Here is a 21,102-nt window from a genome sequence, read left to right as displayed (position 1 = left end):
ATTTAAGTATAAATTGCGATTGTAAATGAGAAACTTGTGGTTGTGGACTTATCAAGATGATAAGGTAGAAAATAAGTGAAAATACTAGACTAGAAAATAAGTGAAAATACTCGACTACCCACCTTGAATGGGACACTCGCTATGTACACCATACATTGTTTTCAAAAGGCCAACAAATTGCAATCATTCATCACACAGATATTATAATCAAGCAAAAGATAATTTATTACACAAAATGTACCACATGCACATTACAGAATACTTTGCGCTTGAAGCAAATTATTTAATATTATCTGTTCTCCATTATGAGACTTAACATGGGACAAACAATTAGCCAGTTACAGGGTATCCCTGAAAGAACTGTATCGATAAATTAGAATTTTTGGTACTCTAATGCCTGAACCTAACAAAAATAGTTTGATGTGGTTGATGAATAAAATGGCTGTCGCATCATTTTTAAGTTTGATAAGTCTGAATATAAAATTTGTGAAAAGACCTCATTTTCAATCCATTCCCAAATCCAGATTCAAATATCAATGATATGTATCTGGAGTACCAATAAGGCATCTATTTTCGTTGATATTTTTTTGCACAATTCTTATATTTCAAGAACGAGCAGTCAAAATTAAAATAGTATCTGATAGCCGTTTATTCCTCAACCACATAACTATTTAGTTTGGGTGTTTCAGGCAGTAAAATACCCAGATTTAAGTTTACGATGCATCCAGTTCTTACAGGGACACCCTATATTACGAAGCTATCAAAGTTTTTGCATTTTCTTTACAAAGTTTTTGTCAAATTGCATCAACATTTTATAGAAATTCAATAAATGTTTATACTTCAAATGTTTTGAAGATATCAGTTATAAGAATAAGAAACTTCACCTCTTACTACTTCCTAAACCATAACACATACAAAGTTACAAAATAAACACTTGGTTTTCTCTTATTTCTTTGTAAAACCAACCGTATCCTACAAAAATCCAGAAAACTTTTTTAGTCTCAAAATGTATTTAGCTGTAACATGCCCATCAATTAAGCTTACACAATTTACTTAGTAATAAACACCAAAATTGCTTTGGAATGCAGCATATACTTGTAGAATTTTTTTTTATTAATATTTTGCTTAACATTTTCTGTTTTACGATTTCAGGCCGAAGTACTGACTTAATCATAAATGGAAAGGAGATGGACATGATCCCAGTTGTATTTTACTTGCGAGGAAATTGCTTAAAATAATTTCTCGACTGTAAACACAAACAACCATAATAGATCAAACTCAAAGGTCCATCTGCCTTATTACATCTATGGTTTTAACCACAGAGGTGCTGTGAATTTAAAAATATACAAAACGAAAATTAAACTTACGAAATAGAAAGGGGGAAAAGTAAAGAAGAAATGGAAATTTGGAATGTAGAAAAAAAAAAAATTAAATCAATCAAAAAAAACTATCAAATTAAGGTGCAAAATGCTATCTTTTGAAAAATTTTAAGAATGACCCTGCCTTCGCTAACACCTTACAGAAAATAATTGGTAGAAAATATTTAACAACAAACATGATGTCCTTAAACAGGTTTCCGACACAAAGTCATCTGCAGTCCAGATGACCGTGTTTGACTTATTTCACCACTTGTCTTGATAGCATGCCAACAACCATACTTTATCATCAAAATAATCAATTACCTTTACCAATATTATTATTAAAGCCAATCTCCCTCAATTCATTAGTCAATCCACCATGATATTATTCGTATGTGGCAGAATTACCGATTTCTGCTGATAGCACTACAACAAAATATTGCTTTGTTCATACATCAAATGATAACATGATTATATCTTTCCTATAACTTTGCATATTAAAACCTTTGGCAGGTGCAAACATATAACTGATTCAATTGTAAACCATAATCTCTACACTTTAAACGTGCTGCAAGATTCAGCACTGTACACACACCAGTACCAGTCTGTTCAAAGTACCACTTGGTTTTAATGTACGATCTTTTAAACTTAATATGGTTAATTTTTTCAAACCTGATTTATTTTTGGCATATTTATAATGTCTACAGAATGTACAGATGTATGTCCAAGCTTAATTGGAAACAGCCAAATTTGTTATGTTATGTTTGTAGAACAGAATAAATTTGATGCAATAATCCCCCAATGAGTTCTTTCATTTCCCTCATTATTTTGGCTTAAAATGACCAGAAAACCTTCCTGACTGTAGTTACTCCCTGTTAGTAATATCATTTCATAATTTTTGGCAAATAATTATGGCTTCAAGAATGTCCAACAGTGATTCTGCAAATAACATTTCACTGAAAGCCAATTAATGTAATATATATTCATAGCTTTTACAAATTTGATCAACAAATCACAATCAAAATTTGCTTTCATCAAAATCCCAACAAAAATATAGTTTTTTAAAGTTGCTACGATGCTAATTTTATAATAGACTCTTGAAAACAATTTTTGTAATTATGCTTCTCCATTAGACCTTACTATGGCAAAATATTTTTCAGTTTAACTTGTTTTCCTACAATATGCATCTATACTCAGTTTGGCAGTGACCTATGTGCAGATTTTGATGGCAGTAGCATCAAATGTGCGGGAACCAAATCCTGCAGACCCTATTACACACACACTACCATACTCAAATTTGAGACAAAGTATATTTAGTTCTTTTATCAATACACTGACCTGACTGTATTAAACCTTCCTCCACAATCCACATACAAAACAGGTGCATCAATTATAGACATATATCATATTCAATCTAACAAACAAGCACCTAAATATTTGTGATGTGTTCAAGCTAAATGAGTCCCATGTCGATCATAATCACAATTTAATTTTCAATTTTATTATATGAGCCGTTCTCAGAGCTTTAGGTTGCTAAAAAAGCCATTACAATTAGACTTATGGTCCCAGGTATATGGCTAATATACAAAGAAAGTTGAATACTATTATTGGATGCATCTCAAAATCAATATTCCCGACATTTTGCTTGATCAAATCACATTTATGATTCTAAACAAGTCATATTGAGTGAGGGGGCAGTACTAGTAGGCTAAATAGTTATTTTAGTTCCACTAGACATTCACATGCAAAACAGTTTTGCAATTAAAGCTACTAGACAATAGAACAAAATATCAGCTTAAATGGATTTCTTGTGAATTTCTCCACATGTTAAGGCTGATGTTTATGGATTGAAGGGTTGAGTGTGTGGGTAGGTACTGAAACAGGTTAGATCATTAGAAATTTACAAGGCGCAATATTACTTGATCAAAATACAGTACTTTCTTAGAGATATTTTGTATCATAGCAACCTGTGTGGCTATGGATGGAAAGCAAACACCCAGTATGTCAGAAAATACTTGTATGACACAGAGAAAGTTACCGGTATATATCTTTGCCATAAGGCCACAATGAGAAATTATAATATAGCTTTGATCATATATGACAACGAGATAAAATTACTATCATTATAGATCTATTAGTCTGTTCACATTAACAGCAATGTTAACAATACAACATGAAGAGTTCACATTCACAGTCATGTTAACAATACAACATGAAGAGTTATTACATAACCATTATAAGACACAAATATATTGATAGAAATATTTTGTTTTTAGCATCAAATGATTGTAGGAAACCAGGGGAGATTGCAAAGCTTGGCATTTGCAAGGTGAGCGTTTGTAAAATCAGGGCCAAGTGCGGATGTCTTAAAGCAGAGTATGCTTTTCGGATTCATTTTCAACAGTCTCAGAAAAGTGGCGAGCACCCATTGCAAGCTGTTATTTTTGTGTACAAAACTGTTTGTGATTTTTGTAAGTAACTTCATATAGAAACTGCAAGTCTACTCACAAAATTCCCCAAAATTAAAACCTTCACGAAAATAACAGCGTACACAGTACTTTAGCGACAGAATCTACCCTTTGGCAGAATCCAAATAACTTCTTGCAATATGTAATCAAATTCTGCTCTTGGTTCACTTGATTAATAACTGAAAAACAGCATCCATGTAAATATGTGCTCAGTAAGTTAAGGTTGACATTATCTCATAGCACAAATGACTGAGCCCCTGAAGGAAATTAATTACAGGGATGATTGGTGGGTATATACGAAAGAACGAACAACAGCTATCCAATTTTGTGTTACCTGGATTACAATAGCTGCATAATAGCGAATAATTTGTAAGTGATTGTTCAATACATGTAGATGCAAGAATATTAATAAGCTTATGCCTAGAACAACCAATGGTACTTGATTCAGTCCCCATATGATGACAAGTTATATGTTGACGACGTAAATCAACAGCTAATAGCGTGCAAAAAGAAGGTAAATGTTGTAACACAGCTATATAATACATTATTCATAAATGCACTATTTACCAATGAAAGTTAAAAGACAACTATTTTGCATTCACCAATTTTACCCCTATCATACCACTAAACCAGGCCTTGTTGATATTGTCAAGTACCTGCTCGTCCAATCCTACTTCACCACCATCAGTCCTTGAAATACATTATTACATCAGTCCTTGAAATACATAATTACAGGCATCCAGATACATTGCCTTCAATGCTCTTGTATTTAGCATCGGTGCCCTTGAAATATGAATTTTAAAGGGCCACTAGCATGTCTCATCTCAAGTTGAGAGTAACACCATACTGGATTTCACAGTGGCATATTACAACCAGCGCATTTATGTGGTTGGGTCGTCAGCGTATATGGACGAATCGCCCTTGTTCACATGTATACGTCCTGCAGGATTAAGTTAGCACCTCTCAGTCCACTGTGAAATCCAACATGGCATTACTCTCAACTTGAAATGAGACAGACCAAAGGGCAGCATGTCGTAATAAGAAACTGATTTGTTATTCGTGGGCATAAATTGCCTTGGTTTCATATCGCCTTTGATTAGCTTGTGGCTCTTCAATCCATGTTTCCACGTCTGTATCTTATATGTTAGGCTAAACCCACACTGCCTTCCTTTGTCCTTTTAAATGTATGACCTTATTTTCCTCTTGATCAATATTAACATCTCACAATATTACTGTTGCTTCATTATGCTACCATCTTTATCCAACTACCTCCAAAAAATATTTCAAAAGAACTATTTAAAAAAAATCAATCTCAGTTTCTCTTCTAGAAACCTCTCCAACACTAATCTACATCTACTTGAATTAAATATCTACTCTCTCTCTCTCTCTCTCTCTAGATATCATTTTTTAATTTTCTTTTTTTAGTAATAAATATATTTAGTATGAAAAATTTAGGTTATGCACAAGCCTGTGTCTATACGGCTTGGATTAGCTGCCCCATATCTGTAGCCTCCGGTACTATTGCAGCTTGTGTGTCTTCAGGGAATCCCATTTCTGAGTAGCCTTCTGAGATATCATCTGAGTAGCCTTCAAACCAGGAAACTAGACCTTGGTTTACTAATTCCTTGTTCAGAGAATGCACCTGTGGAGAACAGCATCAAATTAGTATATGGGTGAATTACATAAATGGGTATTTATTTCTGAGAGGTTTCTTGGTTGTCCTGGTGGTCGTCATATTACACAAGCAAAGCATTTTTAGTGACTCAAACTGCAGTGTCATCAATAGGGTCGACAAGGGGTTCAATAATTGGACTCCTTAGTTAACAAATAGTCCAAAATTTGAAGCCTGTCACAAAATCTTTGGAAGCAGGTTAGCACCAATCCTGCTCAGCAATCGTACGATAAATGATCTGCTTGCTGTTATATTACCCCCATATTGATATTTGCTCAATATCACAACAGAGTGTTGCATTCTACATTATGTACATAAAGGCTTTTTTACCCATTAGATTGCCTGCATTTCAATAAGATATTTTGTGGAAAATAATAAAATCACTCTTAGTTTTGTTCCATGAGTGCCTTCAGCTGAGATGCTCAAAATTAAAACCTGGGAAAGTAAGAACCTTGGAACAAATTGGCCAAAATATTTATCACAAGTCTCATTGCCAACAGGAAAAGAGTCACACAAATTTTAGCCCTGCACTACATTTACTATGGGGCAGATCCATGGAATAACATTAAATTCCCAATGTTCTTACCTTTCTTTCATTATCTGTATAGTACACTTCAGCGAGTGGCATACCATCTTGACTGTAACCTTTGACCTTGGCATGAAGACTAGTGAAGTTCTGTGACACCTGCTCCACAAATATCCTAGCTGTCTCTGAGTAATCAGTCTCCCCTGTATCACAAGATACAAACAAAGTATTTATGAAAATGTAGCCAGATTCAAAGAACATGGAGTGTTATCACCTGTAGCATTCAATTTTCTAGTATGGATGCTACATGCAAAGTAGGATTGCTGCTGTGTTCCAGTGCATCACTTTGAAAATAAACATAATGGACAACTGAAAGGGAGATATACTTGGCAAGACAAGCAGAAAATTTTCAAAATCTGAAGTGACATCTCTTCACCATCATGTGTGTGCATGGGGGGATAATTTGTGTGAAACAAACAAGGTTAGGCATCAGGAGTCACAAAAAACATGTCTGTGTTTGCTAATGAAGTACACGGTCCGTTTGCCAGCAAGGTGTGTGGGGGTGTGTGCGCGCGCGCCATGTTTTAACAACTCTCAACAAGAATTGTGATTAGTTTCGGCAAGCTAAAGCATATGGCTCTAATACCTTTGAAGTCAATCCTAACACATCTATGCATTCACAATCCAATATTTGCCTCCTTCCATTCTCATTATGTACTTGACTCATTCTCACCATTCATTTCCAGTATTAATCTCTGTATGGTAGTTCACACAGGGACTTATTTACAAAATAATAGTACTCAAGAGAGAATGACAGGAATCATTGTTCCTCAAACTTTTCATCCTAATCAGGGGTGTGAGAGGCCACAGACCAAAAACGAGGAAAATCAATAAAAACAGCGTAAAATCAGGGTAAAAACGCCAAATATGGCCTGAAAATAAAAATAAAAAACGCGTAAATTTTGGCAACAAAAAAAGAGGAAATCAGCTGAAAAGAGGAACTCTCACATCCCTGCCTAATAACACGCTTCCCCTCCTTCGAGTACCGACACTCTCCCTATAGACACAAGATAACAGAATGCCGATTATATAGCAGTACCTACCTGGTAATGGGATGAGATTAATGAGATAGCATTCTACAGCTTGGAATGGCAACGTCATGAAATCACTTCGTATCTGTCTCAATCCATAACCTTCAATCCTAGCATAACCTCCATAGTCCAAGAATCGGATGTCACATTCATCTGTTTCAGGGTAGACTTCCACAACCTGAGCACGGTACCAACCTTGCATCATGGGAGCAGCGCATATCACACCAACTGTACAGAAAGATATAAAAACAACTGTAAAGATAAGCCTAAATCATAGCTGCACAATCAATGTGCAGAAAGTAAGCAGAGATTACCAACAATGACATCAATAGTGATTGCGCATTATCAAGTAGCACATTCAGTCATGGTATGAAGAGAGCACAGCACATACCCCAAATGGACCCAAATGCACATTTAGTACGAACATGGGCAATCAACTTATCAACATGTTACCAAGGTTACCACAAGGAAGTTTTTGCCTTTAGCTACTTAACGTATCAATTTTCATGTCATCAAGTTATCAAGTCTGGGGTATGGAAGAGAATCTTAGTAAGATGCTTCCTGAACAACTGAAGTCATCTGACAAATAAACTCAAAAAGCTATGGTGATTTTGTTTAGTTCACATGATATCTGACAAGCTTAGCAAGTTAGCATTATGTCATACAATTTCATATCTAAATTCCGGCAAACGCTGCATGAACTATACTAGAAATTTCAATAGAATGAAGATAACCCGACATATTTTTCGTGTACATTACACGATGTACGTCAGCGTGCGACTGTCCATGCATAACACGGAAGTGGTTCCAACCATGCCAACTCACTTGTGATCGGTTAGTATTTTAATTATTGTATCCAAGGTTGTGCATTCGCACTGTAGTTTGAAATACTCAATTTACGATCACGGTTGAATCATGTAAAGCTGTTGAAAGCTGTGTTCATTTCAATTGAAATTTCTAGTATAGTCTACTTTTTTAAGGCCAGAGTAATGGAAGACACATTCGTCCACGCCCCGAATTTGAGATTTCTTGATATTTATCAACACTAAGATGTATTCTTTCACTTGAAACTGATAAAATACAACTTGTTAATATGTACACGTATTTTTGCTTGATTTATTTTACTCTTTTCAACTCTAAAAAGTCACATGGCTCAAGACAGCTTAATAAATTGGCGGGAAGATAATGAGTCAGAAATGCACGAATGCGCAATATTGTGATTACTGCAGCGATTCGCGTCGCGTGATCGGCGCAACTCTCGCGTATGTCCAACGCAGTCAAAGGCGCATTCGGTATGTTGTTAACGCCGGCAAATGCGGTGTAAACAAAACAAAAATTTGCAGTCAAAATCAGCCACTTAGATTTTTTAATTATTTTGAATTTTGGCACACTAAAAGCAGACATTATATATTCATTGGTGCAAAAAGATGCATATTTAGACCATGCACCATATACAGCTTTTACAAGCGTGAAAGTCTTGCCGTTTTAAAATATAAGGACATTTTGTGCATAATTTTGACATTTTTTTACTAATACGTCGATTTCTCATAGTTCACTTTTGACAATATTGCATGATTTTTGTGACAAGATAACTCGAAAAATATGCAAGCAAACGGTAAACGTTTTGCACTATCGTTTAGAGTACATCAAAGTCTAGGGAAGGTTTTCTCATTTTTTCAAAATATTTTTTTTAAACAAAAATATACACCATTATGTGCAATTTTTAGCTGAATAAAGTGACAAAATTGTTTTTTTCACGTGTTTATTTCAATATTTCGAAAAAAAAAGGCGAATTTAAAAAAAATAAAAAAACCTTCCCTAAGTTCATGTCTCTTCTTCATAAAAAGCTAACTGAAATTTTTTTACTCCGAAAGGATTTCTTTTTAAGTTGTCACAAAAAAGTTGGGGTAAAAAAGTGATTTTTTGTGATTTTTCAAAACTCGAGATTTTTTGAAAAAATCTGGCGTCACCATGGGATTCCTTGACTCATTTCCTTTCCAAAATGTATAGTTTTATAGACTTTGGACATACAATTAAGAAATAATGATGCTCGAAAAGGTCCATGTTCTCTCCCATTACTCTGCCCTTAAATGCCTTTCTCACAATGGTCTTTTGGTGTCTAACATCATTACCTTGACAGGTTCTTCTGCAAACTGAACTGGATGCCTAGTATGATATAATTTTTGAAATTCAATCATATTCGCTATGACATCAATGCAGCCAAATGTGTAGCACATTTCTCACAAGAATTAATTTCACACTTATGTTTTCAACTGGATGACTACTCTCTGTACACACAGATATTTTACCTTCAATGGGTCTTGGTAGTTGTGGTACAGTATCAACCTGTTGGTTGTAAGTGTTAGCCATACACGTATCCAAGCCTTGTAATGCCATAAATGTTGGGTGAGTTGGCTGCTGGACAAATATATGAGCTGCAGATACCACACTGGATACATACACATCATTGATGATCTCTTCTGGCAGGGGCAACTGAAGTAAGAAGTATGAGGAAAATATTTTATTAGCAATGCATACAAATATGTAAAACGCACACCATTTAATTGCCGTCTCTGGGGTAACTGTCGTTAATACAATACATATAGACCACTTGGCATGTGACGTCATTGCCCGGCAGTATGCGCGCGCATTATGACAATTTACATTGTTCTTTGCCCTGCAGTGTGCGTCGCATCGTAGTCTGCTAAGGGCATGTGCATTTTAAATCGCCCGCCACATTTCATACAATACAAGAAAGCCATTGAACAGTGTAGCGGCTCGTTCGAGCATATCGATAGACGAGTCCCTCGCCTTTGTTGATAAACAGTGATGTCAAGTGGTCTATATGGCATGTAAGTAACCCTTTCTTATCGCCTACACCCCAAGTTGTTTCCTCCATTTGGTATTTCACCCAACAAATAAATAAAATATTCCAAATCACAATCCAGGAAATTTGAAACATCCAGTTGACTATGTTTAACAAATGAAGTGCAAATCATCTTTAGAGACCTACCCCATCCACAAGTGCACCCCCCCCCCACACACACATATCCTAGTTGTTAAGCCTTGCAAACAAGGACCTACAACTTTTTCCTATCTAACCAAGAAGCTCCAAACCATGGACCCATTGGACTATTCAACTGACACATGACCCTACACAAGGAAGCACTTTTACATTTGTTTGTAACACCCTGGTAGGTAGAGCGAACAGCTGATGTTCTTGCTTGCTTTGTTTTCCTCCTTGTTTGCAGGTATTTAGAGTTGTACTGACATCCCAACACACTACACCCCCCACCACCCACACACATTAACACTCTGTAAACAGTCCCTTATCCTGGAACATACCTGTGACATATCTGGTACTGGGGGTGCTTCCATGACAGGTGGTTTAAACTGCTTAGTGACATCAACTTTGCTAAATCTATCCTTTATGTATTGCAAGGCTGCATCAATCTCCGTTTGGGTACCTGAAAAACATGCAGGGTATTAAATCACAAATAGTTCTAAGGGGGGGAAGTACTCTTAATTTTATGAAAATTACATCTTTGGTGTCTTCCGTTTTGTACCCCATTCCATGATTTTTTCCCCTTTTTCATAAAAAGGAAAACTTGCACTTAATCTTAGAGAAGAGACAGCGTCTTGAAAGAACAGCAAAAAAGGTTTGCATGTTTGAAAATACCAAGTCTCGACAGCTATAGATGTAATTTAGCATCAGTCCAAGGCATACTTTTGTCATATGAGAAAATTCTGGCTAGCTCAGACACTGGTGGCATAATCATATTCATCACATTGTGCTCACTGGAGTATGAAACTCACCACATAAGTTCTCACCCGAGGTTCTGACATAAATCCTCAAAAAACTTTGAGTCAATCCTCAAAAAAAACTTCACCCACATTCTATGCCATTGTGTCCCAACAAAAAAGATGTTACCTTCAATGATGACTAAATGTGTTTCCTCCAGAAATGGATGCTCTTTTAGTAGAACACTAGCCTTGGTTTTCTCTTTCAGCTGCTTAATATTCCTTCCCTAAGAAAACAAATCAAATTTGGTTTGTCAACATTACATTGTACAACTTAAAATTTAATAGAAACTACAAATTCCTACACCAATGCATGGTTTCACAATACTTGATAGGCTGGGTTGTCACACTGGTCTGTGCCGGTCAGTAGCGGCACTCAAGGGTATACAATGCATGAGGACTCTCCAACACACTAAAATAGAGAAATTGTATACTTTTTTACCCTTCAAAACAGCTGAACCAACGATCCATGAGAGTATTTCAGACAAATAACATGTAGAAATTCAGCCGGGAATTAATTATGTCTAGTGACAACCCTGTTGATAATGAAAATTTCAGAAATATTGACTCCATAATACAGTAATAGCAGGGGAAATAATTTGCAAGGGGTAATAATCCTCCAGCTTTCCATCGAAAAGATACCATCAGTAAAGATCTTACCATTCGTCCAATAAGTTTTCCGCAGAATTTTGATGGAAATTCCAACTGATATTTGGTTGGTTCATCAGGTAGACTTGGTGGATTGCTAGAAGTAGAATCGCCAGAACAGCGACCACTGTCAAATGATGAACCGCCCTCACTGTTGGCTTCTGAACCTAAATCTGAACCGGCAACTGACCTGAAATGTCCATTATAATGATCAGATAAAAACTTTAGTGCAAAATAATTTCATGCAACACAAAACCAAGTTGGTGTCTCTTTTGATTGAGCTAGTTTAATGCTGGTTACTGGTCAGCGCTTCGTATTCATCATCATGTTTTAACCAGAAAGTGAACATGCAGTCTTTTTAAAGCAATCATTTTGATCTCCAAATTTATACCACAGAACTAGTGTGCCACTTGTCATCAGTACCGTAAACAAAAAACACGTGTTTCCAACTTGAAACTTTGAAGCTTGGTGAACAGATGCAAGTACTGGGTAAGGTTAGTAGCATCTAGTGCAATCAATCATCGCTTTGTTACTGTTATCATACAGTTTAGGTCCATCAGTACATATTTGGCTTTTCATGTCTCATATTCTACATGTACCATCAAAGAATGGCTCTATGAGTTTCAATTTGTCTATTACGGTACTATGAGCTACTTCACTTTAAGAACGTAATTTAAAAGCTGCTTACCCATTATGTGTGCTACACGTTGGCGATGCTAGCGATGTGACCACAGGCACCTTTTCTGCAGCCTCAACACTACTGGCCCAGTCAAAACTCAATGGTTGTTGGCCTTCAATCTGAAATGGACTTCCTACCACATCATTACAAACAACCTCTCCCACTTGGCCATCCCCGCATCCATTGGTCATTCCAACATCATCCCTGTAACCATTCTCCAATGGTGTCGAGACAGCTTGCACAATAGGCTCTTCCACATATCGAGATGAGTCACCTGCACCATCCACAAATAGTGGCAGTGGCGCACTTTCTGTAGAAGAGACACTGGTGGCAATAACACATGGATCCTCTGTAATTGGATCAGGTCTAGGGGCTGCTGGGGGTGCCATTTCAAACGTAGCTGTAGATGTCTGAATACATGGTTCTTCTACGACCATTTTGGGCTTATCATTTGCACTATTCCCTGTATTGCAATTTTGATTGGTTGATGAACTAATATGTAAGGCCTCTTCACTCGCTACATTTTGAGAAGATACAAAGTCTTTTTCAGTGGCATTTACTGAACCAGATTTGTTGCTACCGTCTTTCCTACAATCATTGCAAGCTTCAGGACTAGTGTCATTTTTCTTCTTATCTGCTGCCAGTGCTTTGGCAGCAGCTACTTTCTTCTGTTCTGCTTTCCTTGCGCCACGTCTTTTATACAAGTAGATTGTAGCCAAACTCAGACCAGCAACTGCAGCTACAGTGCCACAAGCAACAACTTTTGTGTACTTTAGCTGCGCCATTACAAATGCTTCCCTGGTAACCGTTTCCTTATCAATTCGGGATCAAGTCTCTATATTCAGTGTCTATATATTTTCTCTCAGTACCGGTATATAACAAATCACTTTGGCAATATTCAATTCAAATATTAAAGAAAAATTAAATCAAAAATAAGGCAATGTTCTGTTTTATGTACACCTAGTTAAAGATTTGATAACTGCTAAGTCCTGTTCAACAGTTTATAACTAGGTATATGCGCTCGTAGAAAATAATAAAACGACAAGAAACTGAGTAGTATGTTCAATAATGTAATCTGTCTCTGACGATGTAATGAAGCATTATCAACTAAGGTGCTCTCTTCAAACATTGGAACAGCCATGCAGTCACTCTGTAAATAGGCAAAAATAAGAAAATACAAATTTGTTAGACAAAATTGATACAGGCCTACAAGTCAAAGTTCTTTAGACTGGTGATAACAGGTGGTGTATGACGTGCAGTCCCTAAATTCAGTAAATTTTCATCACAACCGTGTAATTGAATGGGATTATTTTGAAATTTTAAAACGCTTGAAATATCACAAACAAATAGGCCTATGTTGATAAATAATATAAATACAAGCTAAAACCGTTGGGGTTCGATAATGAACCCCACAAAACTAACCGAGTACATGGAAAATGCCATACGGCCGGGCGGTTTCACGAGTTGCCGGCTCGATCATGTCATCCGCCGCCTGGGTGATAATTAAGATAATAATATGAGAATGGTGCCATAGGTTTTTAAACAAATGAAGCAAGTCGTCTATCACGCCTCTCACTTACAATTCTGTATGGGAGTCACTTGACTCGCATACATGTTCATTGTAACATGTGAGTCAACACTTTAACTTCAAGTATTATTACAAGAATTGTTTCAAAACTACCCCAGTACTAACTTGCGACTTTACGCTCATTTCGTGGTAGCAGGTTGTGTTCATAAATGTACATTCAGAGGGTGTCATAGGCCTACATGTCGATTTTGAAAAACAGCGAATCATGCGAATGATCAGCATGCAAATATGACGGTGATTTAGTACACTGATCATGTGTGCGTTTCAGTTTTCTGCAGGAGCAGTTGAGGAAAAATGCATCATTAGAAATGGCAGACAATTGTGTTTTCTCAAGTGGATTTTATTAGCGACCCGACACACATTGGATCGATCAAGCATTAAAATGCTTTCAACTTTTGTATTGGATCGATCAAGCATTAAAATGCTTTCAACTTTTGTACTGGATCGATCAAGCATTCCCAACAAGTTTTTCAATGAAAGTGCCTCTTACCCTAGTACCGTACTATATAGTAGAAGTGAAAATGGATTGGATACTATAATTACTATGGCCAGAGTTCTACCCTAGGCTATGGCACTTCCTACAACTAGTCCTGCCAGCAAGACTTCTTTATCATAAACATAATGACATCTATGGACCTGAAGTCTTCCAGCGTACATGTACATAGGGATGCACTGTATGTTTAAGAAATCCAAACTTCAAGCATCAAGAAGTATTGTCAGTTTTACCTCAAGAGATGTTGTAGACCAGTTTCTACACAGTGTACATGTTTAAACATAACAAGGAGAATGCTGCTCAATATGATAAATCCAAATCATGAAAATTAAAAAAAATTTGCAGAGCAAATATTTTGACCACTTTTGCACTGATTACTCCCATGAAGATTGCAGGTTTTGCCAACTCAGTCAGGGAATTGTTGAACCCACCCAAAAGATGAGATCAATGTAAATTGTAAAGTCATCATCATTGTAACAATACAGCAGTGTTTTGAAAGAAAGTAATGTGGTTTTAAAAGTTGCAGCTATTTGTATTGATTTGAAGTAAGTGCAAAGATAATGACGGGCTCTACGCGCTATAGTACTGGCATAATAACCACTTACCGCTGTAAACTGCAACTTTTAAATTTCGGGTATATTTCTTTAAGGGGGTACTACACCCCTGGCCAATTTTGTGCCTATTTTTGCATTTTTCTTTAAAAATATAGCACATTGGTGACAAGTAAGTATATGTATATTATAGGGGCAAGGACTACAACTACTGCACTGAAAATTCCCCGGGGAAAATTCAGCTACTCAAGGCAAGTAGTTATTGATTAATTGATCAAATATTGGTTTTCCCTCATTTTTGACTGTAACTCCACAACTGTTGTCTGTGCTGAAATAAAATGTTCAGTGCAGTAGTTGTAGTCCTTGCCCCTATATTAATATATATCTTACTTGTCACCAATGCACTATAATTTTTGAGAAAAATAGGCACAAACTTGGGCAGGGGTGTAGTAGGCCTACCCCCTTAAAATCATCCACACACACCCAAACCCTGGTACAATGGGATTACCGATTAAAATCATCCATGCATGCCCAAACTGTCTTTGAAACACTTCCTCAGCTACATCCTTGGAGCCCAAAATGAGCCAACATATTGAGATGTTTCTTATTTGTGGAACAGATGCCAATAGAGCACGGCGCCCTGTGACTCAGTATCTATTAAACGTCCTAATGATAAAATGAAAATACTGAGTTACAGTTACTGGAACTATTCCTACAACTTGAGTTGAGTACAAGTCCTCTAACTTTTGAAATTTGTATACCTTGGGGGGGTCATGTGCAAAGTTGCGGCCTTGATCTATTGGTGGCATCGGTATCAATGAGAAAAAAAAATTGGACAAAGTGGTATGCCGGGGGTGGTATGCAAAATGAAGGGGCAAATCTTCTCGTTCTATTGGTGGCATCGGTATCAATGTAGCTTACATACTTTTAAAGGTAGAACTTAGAAGCCAAAAAGTGGTACATCACTGATGTACCACTTTTTGGCTGTTTTACCTTTAAAAGCATGTTTAAGCGAAATTGATACCGATGCCACCAGTAAACGAGAAGATTTGCCTTCATTTTGCATACCACTTTGTCAATTTTTTAATGCAAACAAATGCAAAAAAAATGCAATGGGTGTAGTACCCTTAATAAGTGATTGTTATTGATAATTTAATTCTTAATCTTATGCATGCTTTTGCTTACTATCACAAATAAACATACTTTTAAGTTAAAAATAACACAACATTTGTTCATTTGTTTCGGGCTAGTATTTTAACTTTAAGGAATAAATGAATTCATTAAAGGGGGGTAACCCTATCAGTATATGGATTGTCTTCAAACTTACAATTTCAAATATTGTCCCCATCCCCTTTATGCATCTATGTGAGAAAACGAGAACATTTTCAGCGTAAAAGTGAATAATTAGCACAATTAGCAAGCCAATACGTTGGTACGCATGAATTGCATTGTGGTCCGGCATCTAGAAACAACACTCCTGTCGAGTGCTTCGCCATACCACTACGCTCATCATTCTTGTGACAAAATATCTCATTCTTTTTATTTTAATTTGACCCTGATACATTTCCTTTTAATTTTGTATATTATCATCACATACATTTTACACAAGTTTATCTTTTATTTTAGGATTTGTTTTAATAATGAAAAAAATGGGTTTTATATTTCTAATTAATTAATTAATTTTATAGTGGGGGACATTTTTTCTCATATTTTTTTTTTCATATTCCTCGTATCATACTTAACAAGATAAAGGCCAATGGAACTCGATTATTAGTTTCCGATTGGATGTTTGAAAAAAAGGACAAGGTCGCTATTTCATTATTCATTATTCGGTCTCTTTTCATTACCGTATCCATTATGTCAACAAAATCAATTATTTTATGAACAGCTTTCTCCAAATTTAGGTTCCCCACCAGTACCAAAGTATATATTGTTGATGAAAGACCATCTCAAAACCGATATTAATGCTTATCATCTTTACAGACATTTTGCAACAGATTGAGAAAAGATTTGAATTTGTTTAAAATGAAAAGAAATTTGCAATTTTTGTAATCACTAGAAACATGATGAGGTATTAGGTAATCCTTAAATTTCCATTATTTACTACATCCTCTACCCCTACAACTAAGAAAAACTGCTGATTATGATCAGCAGGGGATGTCAGACATTTTGAGAGTTTCAATTTTGATTATTTCCATTTCAATTTTCAGATCATTGACTTTTTTATGAAAATAATGAAAGTTTCGGTCAAATTGAACAAGTGATGCGGGCGGTCAATAGAAAACTAACAATCAAGTTCCATTAGCCTAAGGTCTTGTTTTGTATTTATTTCATCCCTTATGTATTTCTTTATTTTTAAGCGTTTATCATTATAGCGCCCTCATTATTTCGGACCTATTTCCGTTTGTGCGAATTGGATGGGAGTAAAACGGCTCTTATTCACAGAAACATTTTTTCCTACCCAGAATGTTGAAGCTGGCTACCAGTATAGCCGGTTTGTTTCTTGATTTCTCCGAAAATACATCAAATTGGATCGTCAAATTTCAGGATGGTATGAGAAAAATATAATCTATTAAATGATACCAAAAACTCATCAACAATGAGAAAAATCGGGGGGATGATGCTGTCGATCGGGTCACGGACCTTTAAAAATAATGCGGGACGTTTTTTGGACGCGCCCGGGCGGTCAATATGAAACTAACAATCGAGTTCCATTAGCCTTACAAGGCAATATCTCAATATTTTGACAAAACATTTTTGACGAAAAGAAAGGGAAGTTAGTTCACCACGTAAACTTGTATGGCTCAAAATTCGGACCGCTCGCCACTAAGTTTACTACTTTCTGTGTTTTGAAATTTGTTGACGTTTTAATGATCCCCGATTTCCGGTCGATTATTTTAGCTGTGTCATGTCACGTGCATGACGCTAGTGGGTACCAGCCAAACTTCAGAGAAAAAAAATCACGATCGCCAATAACAATGAGATATGGGACTTACAATTACATAGGATTACACAGAGATATTTCTTGCCAAAATTTGACCATTTCTAGGTAGCTTGGCCGTACTTTGTCTGCGTTATATGAAAAAGGAGTCTTAAGTAAGTAAATGTGCAACGCTTTTGATGTTTTGGGAGACTGGGAGGGATCAGAACAAAAAAATGATGGAGCCTATTCTTGACCAGAGGTTGATTCAATGTAATCCCAGCATGCAGTATGATATTAGGTGCAATGTAATAAAGGAGCCATTTCAACACCATTTCACATTCAAATTTATGTGCAAAATAAGAACCAGTAGTTTTGATGGAATATTCATCACGACTTTTATGTTTTGAATTGATAATTGGGTACAGGTAATGTTTGTTGATACATTGCTACCAAGAAAGTTAAAAAGTCGCGTCTTTTTAAAACAATTTTAGATATTTTAAATGCTTGGGAAAAGGAGGTGGAACCAGCAAAGTTTTCTTGCACATGCATGCATGCAGACACATAGCTTATCTTGTTGTATAACAACCTTGACCATGCACAGCAGGAGCCCAGTGTGATGTTTTCTGAAAATAACCATGTGTTTCTCAAACATGCTGTCAGTGGCTGCAATGTATTCTGGTCTTACATTTATAATCAACCTCTGATTCTTGACTGTGTAATATTCCTTCAACCGGCTGCCGTGCGGTAACAGTCTTATACGATGGACAGATAGTATCAGTTTGTGAATGAGGACTATATCCAGGCTGGACACATCACACTACCGTGTGATGTGTCCAGTTCGTCGCCGAACTTGCATATAAGATGGAGAGCTTAGCATAACGGCCTGCCTATTTACGCTTCCTGAAAACACTCTTGCACATAACATACAAAACCACAAATTCACTAACTTCAACTTGCACTACCGACACCATGAAAAATATTTTAATTATTACCGATCCTTCAGAATACTTGCAAATATTGGCAGTTTCATAAAATCCTGCTGCTGAAAATCGTAAATTCCACAATCTTCTGTCAGATCCAGGTCAGTAATCACAGGTGGGCGAATCTACCAGCGTGACAAGACCAGAGATAATAAAAAGGATGAGAGGCCACGCCCGTACAAATAGCTAGCCTGATTGGCAAGCGTCTTCGCTGGCCAGATCTTCTACGGTCGTGTATGATGAGTAGAGACCATAGAGCCCTATATAGGGCTCTGTGGAAGAAACGGTTCCTAATTTTGAAGCCATGGGCATGGATAATATATTCATTTATACGAGAACCATATTTTTGTACCAATCACAGAACAGAATTTCACTTACTCACAGCTGTCAATCATTCTTGTGAAACGTAAGCTCCGCCTAGTATCAAGGTCTTCTTCTGCGCATTGGTTGTGCGCATTAACTAGCCTCCAGCACAAATCCTGTGCACACGATCAGGTTGGATGGGCGGTTTACGCCTGGTTTACACAACAGGAACTGCGATGCATCCTAAACTGGATCGTTTCCGTGTATTTGCATTGCATGGTGGGTAATCGCCTGCCAATTTGCGTAGCTCCACGTTCACAACAGTTTAAAATCAACACAGGTAAATCCATATAAAAATTAACATGGACACAAAATTGACATAGCTTATGTAATTCAAATAATAAAATAATAAAATGTAATATTATCATGATAGATGCACGTTTTATTAAAACTTGAAAAGATTATTAAGTCCAATAATTTGTTTGTGTTTGCACGAGTCACAAAATGGCGACCCATCACGCATTTTCTGCATGTGCCGACATTAGTAACTCATAGTGACTGTCCTCAAACTAAGCGCCAGTGTGTCTCAGGCCTGATAACGACCCCAGGTAATTTTATGCAGAAAGTTTTCTTGCGAACAGCTGCAGGTGACAATTAAACAATGAACACGGCTTGTTTATGTACATGCGTGGGGAGGCTTGTACGTCAGCTGGCGTGTTTTGGACATGTTCGGTAAAAAGTGTCGTTTTTCTTCATGAAAAATACCAGCGATGACCAGTTTTTTGTGTGCTATTTGATTTACAGGTATGTCGGTTCGTCATAGGGTAGAAATGATAGCTGTACAATTTGTATAACATACAGTTTAACATAGGCCTAAACATTTATGGGCACAAATCGACCTTCCGTATTATGCACAAGTATGTGGAAGTGGCAGACATAAATGAGGACATCGTATAAGTTCCTTGTACTAAAGGGAAGTCAAACTTTTTGGCAATAAATGTATCTGAAAAGCTACGACAAAAATAAGTTTTTTATTTAGTTTCTATGATAAGTTTAATTCACCTTTTATTCCTACCAATAATTGTTTGCATCTCAAAACTGCAGCTTACAACTTGTATTCCCTATACACATTTTACATTGAATAGTTGCACAACGGTATGAAAGTAACCACCACCATGCATGCATGCATGTGAAACACCAACCACCATGTGCCATCACTATCAATCAAGCATTGCATGATTGGTGATGACGAATACAAATTCAGAAATCACTCGCGGATTCTTCATCAGATCTTCGCGTAATACTGTACCAATTTCCAGCAAAATGATGCATTATTTACTATTCCTTTGATATAAATACCGTCAAGTGGCATTTAATGAAGCATGAATAATCCTATGAAACGAAAATCAACATGGCATATCGTATACCAAGTCGAGATACCAAATAAAACCTTTCAATGTTGTTGACGTATTTTTAATAAAATGGCGACACGACATATGTTTTCGCCAACAATTTCAGATACAAGCGAATTTTTAACACTTATGATCCTGCAAATACAATCAATTTTACTACTAGAGTCTTAAGAAAAACATATTTAACAATTGACGCTAAAACTGAAAAGAATCAAAGGCAATTTTACCTGAAATTCCGCAGAATATCACCACCGTTTTCACAGTACGTAGTACCTTTACGAACCACGTGGAGTGGATAGGTGTAATGTGGAAAAGAGGGGTGCAATTTTAATATTATTTGGGAAATGTATATACAGCCTCAATAGAAATACACCTATATTTATGTAAAATACTCAGTATGATGAAAACTTAATTATATTTATATTAAAAAAGTGATTCCGAATCACACCATTTTATCCTAAAATTATACTAGAATATAAAGAAATTTAATACACCTTCTTACCCATATATTTTTGATATGATGCCCCCGGTATGTAAATTGCTTAGTAAAAAAATAATAGTGCGCATGGACGTCAGTATCAATCCGATCTGGTGATGAGGTCTCAAAAT

At 36.4% G+C, this 21,102-nt stretch overlaps 1 protein-coding gene across 2 annotated transcripts; it reads right to left on the bottom strand.

Annotated features, from left to right (window-relative positions):
• Window positions 1–201: 201 nt before the first annotated feature.
• Window positions 202–20,801, bottom strand: LOC140155017 (uncharacterized). Of its 2 annotated transcripts, none has more exons than XM_072177689.1 (9): window positions 20,721–20,801; window positions 12,253–13,393; window positions 11,577–11,754; window positions 11,047–11,143; window positions 10,461–10,582; window positions 9,425–9,608; window positions 7,128–7,343; window positions 6,085–6,227; window positions 202–5,468 (listed from the first exon to the last, which is right to left on the bottom strand). In XM_072177689.1, the coding sequence occupies exons 2-9, from the start codon at window positions 13,026–13,028 to the stop codon at window positions 5,301–5,303; spliced, it is 1,884 nt and encodes a 627-aa protein (XP_072033790.1). In that variant the 5' UTR covers window positions 13,029–13,393; window positions 20,721–20,801; the 3' UTR covers window positions 202–5,300. The 2 variants fall into 2 exon arrangements, with proteins under 2 accessions (XP_072033790.1, XP_072033792.1); XM_072177691.1 differs by lacking the exon at window positions 20,721–20,801 and adding an exon at window positions 19,157–19,513.
• Window positions 20,802–21,102: the final 301 nt, after the last annotated feature.

The sequence above is a fragment of the Amphiura filiformis genome, chromosome 6, assembly GCF_039555335.1.
Source record: "Amphiura filiformis chromosome 6, Afil_fr2py, whole genome shotgun sequence".
Lineage (NCBI taxonomy): Eukaryota > Metazoa > Echinodermata > Ophiuroidea > Amphilepidida > Amphiuridae > Amphiura > Amphiura filiformis.
This window is presented reverse-complemented; position numbering and strand designations above follow the sequence as displayed.